Consider the following 12,562-nt stretch of genomic DNA (forward strand, 5'->3'; position numbering starts at 1 on the left):
GACCTTCCCGAAATTACTGGCCTTGTGCCAAAATATGAAACCAATATTATTTATTATACAAGTCAGCCAGCTTGTGGAATCGTTGGCATGCCGGACAAAGTGATTTGTGTCATTTCATCCATCTTTACATTCTAAGTTCAAATTCCTCCGAAGTTGACTTTGCTTGTCATCATTTCGGGATCGATAAAATAAGTACCAGCTGAACAATGGGGTCGATGTACTCGATTTAGCCTCTGCCTCAAATTGCTGGCCTTGTGCCAAAATATAAAACCAGTCACCACTTTAACCAACTGTACAGAGCCAAAATAATTAGCATTGGGGCATCAATGAAATAAAATAAATTTTAAAAGAATAAATCAAAATAGCATTTTTCCATTTTTGAGTTATCATTTGTATTGTCATTTTGAGCAGACAGTAAGCAGCTGTGGCCCATGCAATGGAAGGAGCAATAGATAAAAACGCAATGACAATCCAGATAGTACAAATCGATGGAAGAGAATCTTCACCTGGAAAAGCACATGATGGATTAATATAATATGCTAAATATCATAAAGGAGTATTACCAGATGGGTAGGCGATGAGCTTGTAAGATTGTTAGCATGCCGGACAAAATGGTTAGTGGTTTTTCATACGGCTTTACTTTCTGGGTTCACATTTTGGGGTTCATAAAATAAATAATACTTGAGAACTAGGGTTGGTGTTATGGACTTATCCCGGTGCCTATTTTAGTTGGACTTGGGTCAAAAATGGGAAGCCAATGTTTAGGTTCATTAAGGTGATAAGCTGGTAAAATAGATATTTCACCGAGATCGACTTAATTTTTGATCGTTTCGGGTCAATAAAATAAGTACCACCTGCGCACTGAGATCGATAAAATCGATTTAACCTCTTCACCAAAATTGACCTCGGAGCAGAATATGAGACAAATTTTTCCTTAAACCAATTATATATTAGCAAAGTAAGTAACAATGGGGTATCCAGCATAGGTGCAGGTGTGGCTGTGTGGTACGAAGCTTGCTTCCAAGCCGCATGCTTTCGGGTTCAGTCCTTCGGCATGGCACCTTCGGCAAGTGTCTTCTACTATAGCCTCGCTCGGATTAAAACTTGTGTGTGGATTTGGAAGACGAAAACTGAAAGAAGCCCCTCATCTACTTACACACACATACACACACACACACGTAAATATATATGTGTGTGTGTTTATGTGTGTATGTCTGTGTGTCTATACTTGTCGCCCCATCGCCTCTTGACAACTGGTGTCGGTGTGTTTACGTCCCCGTAACTTAGAATTTCGGCAAAAGAGTCTAATAGAATAAGTACTAGGCTCAAAAGGTAGTAGTGGGGTCGATTCATTCGACTGAAACGCTACAGGACGGTGCTCCAGCATGGCTGCAATCAAATGACTGAAATAATTAAAATAAGAGGAGAATGAAAGAAAGAATAAGATCAAAATCCCTTTTTTTTTACCTGTTACAGTCTCCATTTGTTGTCCCATTTTGTACAGTTTGTAAAAAGCTATGAGCCATGCAAAGAAGAGAGGGATTGAGAAAATCCCAAAGATAATGGCGACAATGCAAATCGATATGAAAGTATCTTCATCTGAAAAAGATCATGAAAGATTATTAAATATCGTAATGGAATATTTTCACATGAGAAGTTGATGTGCTGGAAGAATCTTTAGAATGTCGGACAAAATTATTAACGGCATTTCGTCCGGCTTTTCGTTCCTAGTTCAAATTCTCTGAATGGAAAATTAACACTTGAGTAATGGGGTCGGTGTGATCGACTTATCTTGGCCTCCAAGAAGCAGTATTTGTATCAAAATTCGAAGGTGACATGCTGCAAAATCGTTAGTACACCGGAGAAAATGTTAATGACATTTCGTCCGGCTTTATGCTATGAGTTGAAATTCCACTGAGGTCGACTTTACCTTTAATCTTTTTGGGTCGATAAAATAAGTACGAGATGCAACTCCAGCGATCGATTTAATTGACTTAGACTCTCCCTGAAGTTGCAGACGTTGTGTCAAAATGTGAAACCAGTTTCCACTTCAACTAACTGTACATACACAAGACAAGCAGCCGTGAGGCATTAAGCATTGGTGCAGGTGTGGCTATGTGGTAAGAGGCTTGCTTACCAGCCACAAGCTTTCGGGTTCAGCTGTTCAACGTTGCACATTAGGCAACTGTATTTTGCAATAGCCTTGGACCGACCAAAGTCTTGTGAATAGATTTGGTAGACGTAAACTGAAAGAAGCCCTTCCTATATGTGTGTGTGTGTGTGCTTGCGTGCGTGTGTGTGCGCGCTTGCGTGCGTGCGTGTGTGTGTGTGTATTTTTCCCTCTATCACTGTTCGGCAAACTGAGTCAGGGCGTTTACGCACCCGTAATATTTTGGCAAAGGAGATTGAGAAGTTACCTATTAGGCTGAAATTAAAAAATGTTCTGGTGTCGATTCATTCGACTAAATGCCTCAGACAGTACTCCAGCATGGATGCAGTCAGAAAACTGAAACCATTAAAAGAATAGAACAATGAAAGAAAAGAATAAAATTCAAAATACCCTGTTTGTATTTTAGATGTTTCTCTATTCTCATCTGACATGGAATGACGAGAGGAAAGATCGTGGCGATAATGAGAGCAAAATACAGACCCCGAAGAAGAATTTCGGTGGTGAAATTTCTATGGGTAGAATCTTTACCTGAAAAAGATGAAAGAATAGTTTGATACGCTAAAAATCATAATAAAATATTATTATATGAGAAGGCGATCTGTGATTGAGAAAATGAATAACGCTGGAGAACAGAGACGAATGTAATCGAATCAACCCCCGTTCGAATTTGCTAATCTGGGGTGAAAACTTGAAACCAATATTTTGATTTCGAAAGACGCTAAGATTACGCCATCATTAGCATACCGGACAAAATGATTTCGTTCGTCTTTAGGATCTGAGTTGAAATTCTCTGGAAAAAAAAAAATTAAAAAAACTTCTGTACAGGAGTCAAAGTAATCGATTCGTCCTTTGTTCAAAATTGCTGAACTTGTATCAATACTAGAAACCAAGATTTAAATTCGTTAAGGTGGCGAGCTAGAGCAATCGTTAGCACACCGAACAAAATGCTTAGCGGCATTTCGTTCGTCTTTACGTTCTGAGTTTATATTCCGATGATGCCAAATTTGCCTTTCAGCCTTTCGGGTTCCAGTCGACTTAGCTCCTTTTCTGAACGTGCTAGCCATTGTGACTAAAGAGGAAACTGATTTACACTTAAACTATACACATACAAATTAAGTACTAATGGGGTATCAAACGTCTTAAAGAAATTTTTGAAATATAAGAATAAAATGAAAATACCGTTTCCACGTGTTAGAATTTTCATTCTACTTCTCAACTTCCCAAATAGAAAGTAACCAACTGCGATCAGCGCAGTGAAGAAAGTAATAGAGGCGATCAGCCGAAGAGGTTCGTCGGTAAGATGTCTTCGGAAAGAGTTTTCACCTGGAAAAGATCATGAAAGAATAGGAAAGTATTGTAATTCGCTTGAAGCATTGTGTATTGTTTGTAAAGAATAAAAAGTTTTGAATGGTACAATGCACTATAATACAAAAAAATGGACTATATACCTGTTGCAATTTAGTTATCTATAGTCCGATGATATTTCGGAATGCAATTCCTTCAGATATTCTTAGATGGAGTCTTTGCTATAAACTGTTTTCCAACGGCTTTTCTTTTTTTCGGAAGCGCCTCAGCAGAGGTCTCACGAAGCTCCTTCCAGAATTCCTCATGAGAAGTGCGTGAGGTCGGCTATGTTTCAGTCTTGTGTGTGTTGGTACATCTGTGGCGCTGCTTCTAAGTTACGTGTTATACGTGCAGCTTCTCGTTTTTCACCCCCTTCTTTTCCTCTTTTTTATTTGTTATAAACAATACATGAGCATGTTATTAAGAATGAACCTACACACATCCAGATGTAGCTAAATAATATATTGATTACCAACCTTCAGCCTGTTTTCTCATGTTTTTTTTCGCCACCTTACCGAATTTAAATCTTGGTTTCTAGTATTGATACAAGTTCAGCAATTTTGAACAAAGGACGAGTCGATTACATTGACCTCTGTACAGAAGTTTTATTTATTTTTTCTTCCACAGAATTACAACTCAGGAAAGAAAAAAAAAGAGAAGCTGCACGTATAACACATAACTTAGAAGTAGCTCTACAGATGTACCAACACACACGAGATTGAAACATAGCTGACCTCACGCACTCTCATGAGGAATTCCGGAAGGAGCTTCGTGAGACCACTACTGAGAGGCTTCCGAAAAAAAGAAAAGCCGTTGCAAAGCAGTTTATAGCAGAGACTCAATCTAAGAATATCTGAAGAAGAAATTGTATTCCGAAATATCATCGGACTATAGATAACTAAATTACAACAGGTATATAGTCCATTTCTTGTTTTATAGTGCATTGTTGTACCATTCTAAACTTTTTATTCTTTACATGAAAGAATATACAGAGATGTTAAATATCATAAGAAAGTACTGTTAGATGGAAAGACGATGGGCTGACAGAATCAATAGCATGCCGGACAAAACACTCAGCGGCATTTCGTCCGTCTTCACAATCTTGTTCAAATTCTGTTGACATCAACTCTAATTTCCATCGTTTCGAAGTCTATGAAACATATAGTGGATTTGTAACAATGTTTGAAACAATGTAACTTCCAATAGAGTTGAGTGCTCTTTTTCCGTATCTCCACTTACTTATCTATCTATCTATCTATCTATCTATCTATCTATCTATCTATCTATCTATCTAATTCGAATACGGAACAAATAATTCAGCAGAAAATATTTGCGAAGATATTATTAACTCTACTATTATCTAGGGTTATATAATTACATTGATAATAACATAAATTTTAATATAGGCAACTGCAGGCCCTTACTGAAAATAACAGTCAAATCTCTTATTTAAACCGCGGAGAAAATAATACTGATTATAACTTCAGAAATCCATTGTCTTCGAGCAAACGGGTCAAGAAAAGCATTCAACATAGCTATATAAAATCCAGCTCAATATACTGTCTAGTATTTGGATTCACGTGGATCGGTTTCTGGATTGGCATTACAGCCTTACCTTCCTCAGAACGTGTTATCACATGAGTTTAAATACTACACAATATATAGCTAGACAATATATAGCTAGACAATATATAGCTAGAATTTTCTAGATCCGTTGTCTCGCACACGGTCGATTTCTGTAGTTATAATCAGTGTTATTTTCTTCTGCGGTTTAAAAAAGGTTTGATTGTTATTTTTAGCAGGTACACAAGCTTAGTATGTACGTTGATGAATATATATATATATATATATATAGTAATAATAATAATAATAATAATAATAATAATAGGGATAAAAATCCAAATTTACAGGTTAAAACTCAATTAAATTCAATTTATTAAAAATTAAAATTTAGTTAAATTTCACAGTATAAAATATAAATATATAGTTTGAGAGAAAAGTACCAAAGTTCATGAACTAATCCATGAAAATACACAGTCACATATAGAAAAATTAATAAGCAAATGCACGATAAATAAGTATAATATAATAATCCACAGTCACATATAGAAAAAAATTAATAAGTAAATGCACGATAAATAAGTATAATATAATACAAAGTAAATATCATAAGATAATGATAATAAAACGACTACACGTGTTTCATAACCAAATTTTCAAATAGAAAATAAAAAATATTCAAACCGATTAAAACGATCGAAAATCGATTCTGTTCAAAGATATAGCTAATCTTCAGGTCAAAATACAACAACAATAATAATAATGTATATATCAGCCAACAATAAATAACAAATGAATGTATATAAAAATATTTATTATATTAAGATAGAAAAATATTATTAGAAATATCAAAAATTATAAACGTGCCATCATTAACTTTACGTTTATTACAATATAAACTAACAGAAATATTATATGCAAAACTAATCTTAACTAATACAGTTCTATATTTAAGAGATGAGGCATTATTTACAATATTTACATTATTTACATTTGACGGATATTTGTCCTCATCTTGTTTGTTGTTAACACAACGTTTCGGCTGATATACCCTCCAGCCTTCGTCAGGTGTCTTGGGGAAATTTCGAACCTGGGTTCTCATTCCTAACGATGTTACTATTATTATTATTATTATTATTATTATTATTATTATTATTAATCAGGTCGCTGTCGTGAATCGAACTAGGAACCTAGACACCCATCTAAAAGAACGCACTAGTATACCAATAACAAACTTGATGGAAATGTTGACTTTCTGTACAGAAACTACCTACTTCAGTATGGACACTGATATATATCGACAAGAAGATGGTTTAGCTATGGGTTCGCCATTATCACCGATAATAGCCAATATATACATGGAATACTTCGAGAATTTGGCTTTAGGATCAACACCACTAAAACCAACCCTATGGCTGCGATACGTTGATGACACCTTTATTCTCTGACCCCACCAGCAAGATGTCCAAATGCTGTTAGATCATGTGAACTCAATAAATCCATCCATACAGTTCACCATGGAAAAGGAACAGAACAATCAGCTGGCATTCCTGGACGTATTAATAACACGCACCGAGTATGGATTCAGGACATCCGTATATCGCAAGCCAACCTTCACTGGACGATACCTTAACTTCAATTCCCACCATCCATACAGTGTAAAGAGAGGAATTGCTCAGTGCCTAAGACATCGAGCAAAGAATATAAGTAGCGATCGTGATACCCACCACGAAGAAATGATCAAGCTCAGTAACAATCTATTAAGAAACAACTACCCCAAGAACATACTATCTACTCCAATTATGAAGAAAAGAGAGGATGAAACCAATAAACTGTCTACAGTCTGTCTACCCTATGTGAAAGGCCTCTCCGAAAAGATACAAAAGATATGCGGCCCATATGATATCAGGGCAGTATTCAAGAGCAATACAACACTTCGCAAATATCTCCTTTGGGTAAAACCACCAACAGAAGAGAATATGACCAAAAACTGCGTGTACTCCATCCCATGCAGCTGTGGTAGGTTATACAAAGGCGAAACATGTCACCCCCTCAAAATAAGGGTAGAAGAACATCGCAAAGCTGTGACACGAGGAGATATTGATAAATTGGGTATAGCTGGTCATGTATGGCAAAATGGAAACCACCTCCCCCTGTGGGATGAAGTCAAAATAATAGACAGGGAACAACACTGGAAAATACGAAAACTAAAAGAAGCAGCACATATGCTAGGACACAACAACCTCCTAAGCAGACCGAGTGCAGATATGAATAGCATATGGGAACCGGTATTGAGGAAGGATAGAAAAATAATAGATTTATAAGCCCTAAAATTCACTCCATAATTGCCCACGGGCATATGGCGTAGTGGTTAAGAGCGCGGTCTACTAACCCCAAGGTTCCGACCTGATTAATAATAGTAATAATATAATAATAATAGTAACATCGTTAGGAATGAGAACCCAAGACACCTGAAACGTTGTGTTAATAACAAACAAGATGAGGACAAATATCCGTCAAATGTAAATAATGTAATCTTAACTAATCGTTCGTTTAAAATACAATGTAAACGAAGTTTTAGATAGAAGTAATACTTATCTCAAAGATGCTATAGTTTAAACTAAAAATATATATATATAAAGATATCTATAGATATATAGATAGATATATAATAGTGTGGAAGGCACGTGGCTTAGTGGTTAGAGCATTCGGCTCACATTCGTAAGTTTGTGAGTTCAATGCCCGGTGACACATTGTGTCCTTGAGCAAGAAACTCTATTTCACGTTGCTGAAGTTCATTAAGCTGACAAAAAGGAGTGGTACCTCTGTTTCAAAGGCCCAGCCTTGTCCCACTTTGTGTCACGCTGAATCTCCTTGAGAACAACGTTAACGGTACACGTGTCTGTGGAGTGCTCAGCCACTTGTAAGTTAATTTCACGAGCAAGCTGCTCCGTTGATCGGATGTGGGACACTCGTCGTCGTAACAGACGGAGTAATATTTACCACAAAAGTCTCAAATTTGGACATAGACTTAACATAGGTTTCGTATCCACAAAGCCAAAGTCCTGTTGCGCAGCTCGCCAGATTCTATACAATAATAACTTAAACGTTCTAAGTCGCGGACGTGAGGGAAGCCTCAGAGATTGAGATTAAAGTTTTAACATATAAAAATATTAATTAAGACAAATTGGCTCCCCTGAACAAGAGAATGAAACAATCCTTAAAGACCTGCAAAAGCGGAGCCAGCAAATGGGGAGATCCCATTTTCCAGTACTCGTTTTATCCATCTATCACATCAGATATTGCCAACGTCAGATATAGGCTCTCCTGCTGGTGCTCCACATAGAGAGACTTGGTTGGTATTACGAAGGGCATCCAGCCGTATAAATCAAGTTAAAGCACGCTCTGGAAGAGGGTGCTGGATGCTATTTATCAATCATCTTAGGACTCTGCTATTAAATGATGATAAATATGATAATAATGCATATATATATATATATATATATATATATATATATATATATATTTCGTATGTGTATTTCGTGTGCAAGATTCTTGATGTGGATACGTGTGTTGAAAGAAATACAATTAAACTTTGGGAGAGGCATTATGCCGGTAATAAACACACGCACTGGTTCAGTCCTTTATTAATTTATATAGTTTTTTGTTAAATTATTTCATTGCACTCTTGCAATCTCTTCAGTAACTTGTCTCTCCACTTCCATTTATTTTGAATATATGATCTGGCGTTGTTTTGGCGTTGTTTCGAAACTGTTTGGTATGAGCATGTGAGTGTGTGCAAGCTCGTATGTGTGCACGCTCATATGTGTGCACGCACTTATGTGTTCGTGCTTATATGTAAGTATGTGCGTCCATATGTGTGTTTGTAACAATTTCGTTTATATCAGATCAGATAGAGACTTTTTAATTAATTTATTTACGTTCATATTCCGCATCATATGTGTGAACAACACATGCAACCATGGGCAATTGTAAGGCCCTCATCTACGTGTATTTGGTGTTTAAAATTGGTTGCGTTTCAGTTATGAGGACCGACTCCTGTATTTGTCGCAAAGATGCGTCACCGGGGTGTCTAGACAGGATTTCTATGTTAATTCTGTCCAGTACACCACCATGTTGTTCTTTGGCATGCTGGTAGAGCACCGAGGTTTGTTTTTGATTATTATAGTCCCTCCAATGTTCGTTTACACGCTCAGCCAAACTTCTTGCCGTCTCACCTATGTATGCCGTGTTTCTGTTTTTACACTCACCATCCATACAGCTTATTTTGTAGACTACATTTCTGGCTTTGCAGTTGGCACCAGGACTATTTTTGCACACAATGCAACTCTCCTCAACACACCTTGTTCTTCTGAAGGGATATGTTTTACATATTATTGATCAAAAACAAACCTTGGTGCTCTACCAGCATGCCAAAGAACAACATGGTGGTGTACTGGACAGAATTAGCATAGAAATCCTGTCTAGACACCCCGGTGACGCATCGTTGCGACAAATACAGGAGTCGGTCCTCATAACTGAAAAGCAACCAATTTTAAACACCAAATACACGTAGATGAGGGCCTTACAATTGCCCATGGTTGCATGTGTTGTTCACACATATGATGCGGAATATGAACGTAAATAAATTAATTAAAAAGTCTCTATCTGATCTGATATAAACGAAATTGTTACAAACACACATATGGACGCACATACTTACATATAAGCACGAACACATAAGTGCGTGCACACATATGAGCGTGCACACATACGGGCTTGCACACACTCACATGCTCATACCAAACAGTTTCGAAATAACGCCAAAACAACGCCAAAACAACGCCAAAACAACGCCAGATCATATATTCAAAATAAATGGAAGTGGAGAGACAAGTTACTGAAGAGATTGCAAGAGTGCAATGAAATAATTTAACAAAAAACTATATAAATTAATAAAGGACTGAACCAGTGCGTGTGTTTATTACCGGCATAATGCCTCTCCCAAAGTTTAATTGTGTATATATATATATATATATTAATTCATATTTATAATGTATAATTTATAAATTTTAATTCTTAATATTACAAACTATAATTTTTTATTCTTAATTTATAATTCTTAATTTTTAATCTGTAATGCTTAATTGTATTGCATATTTCTAAAGGGATGTAAATTAGATATATAATATTTTGAAATAGAACCTGAAGATGTGTTGGAATAATTGTAAATTTGACGATTTCATATGTGTATAAGTATGTATATGTATATATATATATATATATGTATATATATATATATATATATATATATATATATATATATATATATATATATATATATATATATATATATATATATATATATATATATATATATATATATATATATATGATGCGGAATATGAACGTAAATAAATTAATTAAAAAGTCTCTATCTGATCTGATATATATATATATATATATATATATATATATATATATAATGCGAGAGAGTTAGGGGTTGAGAATTCAACCCACTAAGGGAAAGTATCTATCCAATATACTGCTGGGAGGGTACCCAATTATTGTTACACTAGTGTTATACCAAGTGCCATAAATGGGAGCGGGTAAAAGGGGGGTTACCCTAAATTTGTATATCAATTAGAAAATGGAGGATAATATGCTGAACCCAACTACTTGCAGACAATGTACCCCGTTGAATTCATTAATTTAATTCGTAGCTAAAGTGACAAAAAAAGAAAGAAAAAAAAAGAAGAAAGAAAGAACCAAAGCACAGGTGTCTATGACAGACTATGTTATTTTGCCAACCTGGTTTACATATAGAAGTACAAAGTACATAAGGAATTAAAGAATGGACAAATTTGGGGTAAAACCTCCACTTTTACCCGCTCCCATTGATTGCATTTGGTATAGCACTAGTGTAGCAATAATTGGATACCCTCCCAGCAGTATACTGGATAGAGACTATCCCTTAGGGGGTTGAACCCTCAACCCCTAACTCACTCGCATTATATATATATATATATATATATATATATATATATATATATATATATATATATATATATATATATATATATGTAAATGGTTCTGTATATGTATATATATATTGTACTCTTCCAATACTGAAACACTTGTAGTTCCTTCATATTTAATAAATTTCAGTATTAACTGAAGTAGGAGATAATTAATGAAGTATGTTATATACCCTGCTGGTAATTTTGGTTATATCATTTAAGTATTATTTCGTGTTGTTCAAACTGATACCATGAGTTTATTTTCAGATATACTCATTAGGTTATTTTTTGTATTATCTGAAATAGAATACCCGCATATCAATTAATCCCCGATAACCGAATTAATATTGACTTTTATCAAACACTTTGTATATTTATGGATGGATAAATATATTTACATATACGATAAATAAGACCTCAAGGTACGATATGTAGATGCATATAATGCTGAAGGTTTGTTCCTGATTGATTATTTTCCCAAATTATATATATATATATATATATATATATATATATATATATATATATATATATATATATATGTCTGTCCTTGGCTGGCCTCAAATCTCACCTGCGAACCCATGGAAAACAAACCTCATCCAGCTATTCTGATTATATGTCTGTGCACACGTTTGAATGTGGTGTGTGCCAGAGGGTTTGCAAATCCAATGGGGGTCTTAAAAGACATGTTAGGATCCACAATGAGCAGAACTTACTTGCAGGTGTTGGTAGTGCAAATCAGAGGTGCAATCTGTGTGGGTGTTTTTTCAAAACACTGTCTGGTTTAAAAAGCCACATCAGACGCCATGAAAGGGCTAAGGTGTAGGTGCAGGAGGTGGTCAAACTCTGTTTAAGGAGTAGACAACCACCATATAGACATTGACCATAGAACAAACATCAAATTCGAGTCAACGAGTTTGTATATGACACCATACCTCAAACATTTGTTGATATATAAATATTACTATGGTTCTAAACATATAAATATATACATATACAAAAAACACAAAAGGTAAAAATATATATGCGAATAAAATAGAAATATATACAAAGGTAAAATAAAATATCAATCGATTAAAATATTTTTTAAAAAGTTTGTTTTACTCCCTTCACACAAGAGAACGTCCAAAAAGTTAAATTCTTACAAACATGTTAGGTTAGAGTCCAGGAACAAAAAGAGTTCCACAAAATCAATTGAAACACATCTATGGCCATTTCAGGAGTTCCGAAATGGTTATATGGTAATATTTATATATGATCAAATGTCTGAGGTATGGTGTTATATATATAAAGTGGTTGACTCGAATTTCATGTTTGTTCTATGATTAATGTTTCTTTATCTCTGTATCAATTACATTTGAGTACCTCTTTTTTGCAGTCCTATAAGCCTTTTTTGTTTCCATAAAAAGAGACAAAGATTATTCCCTGTCGTATATATATGTATAAAAACTGAGAATGTGTTTCTGTC

The 12,562-nt window shown here is 35.1% G+C and overlaps 1 protein-coding gene across 12 annotated transcripts in view; it reads right to left on the bottom strand.

Annotated features, from left to right (window-relative positions):
* The window catches only part of LOC106873011 (uncharacterized), a 115,548-nt gene that overhangs the window by 52,649 nt on the left and 50,337 nt on the right, over positions 1–12,562 (bottom strand). For all 12 annotated transcript variants that reach the window (XR_016239151.1, XR_016239153.1, XR_016239154.1 and 9 more), the window contains 3 exons: positions 3,350–3,493; positions 2,561–2,698; positions 1,468–1,599 (listed from right to left, as the gene is read on the bottom strand). Coding sequence is in view for 4 of the 12 variants with exons in the window: in XM_089345984.1 (XP_089202110.1) it covers positions 1,468–1,599; positions 2,561–2,698; positions 3,350–3,493 (414 nt within the window). In the remaining 8 variants the exon portion in view is untranslated. The remainder of the gene's footprint in view (positions 1–1,467; positions 1,600–2,560; positions 2,699–3,349; positions 3,494–12,562) is intronic.

Source organism: Octopus bimaculoides, chromosome 30, assembly GCF_046866305.1.
Source record: "Octopus bimaculoides isolate indiv1 chromosome 30, ASM4686630v1, whole genome shotgun sequence".
Classification (NCBI taxonomy): Eukaryota; Metazoa; Mollusca; class Cephalopoda; order Octopoda; family Octopodidae; genus Octopus; species Octopus bimaculoides.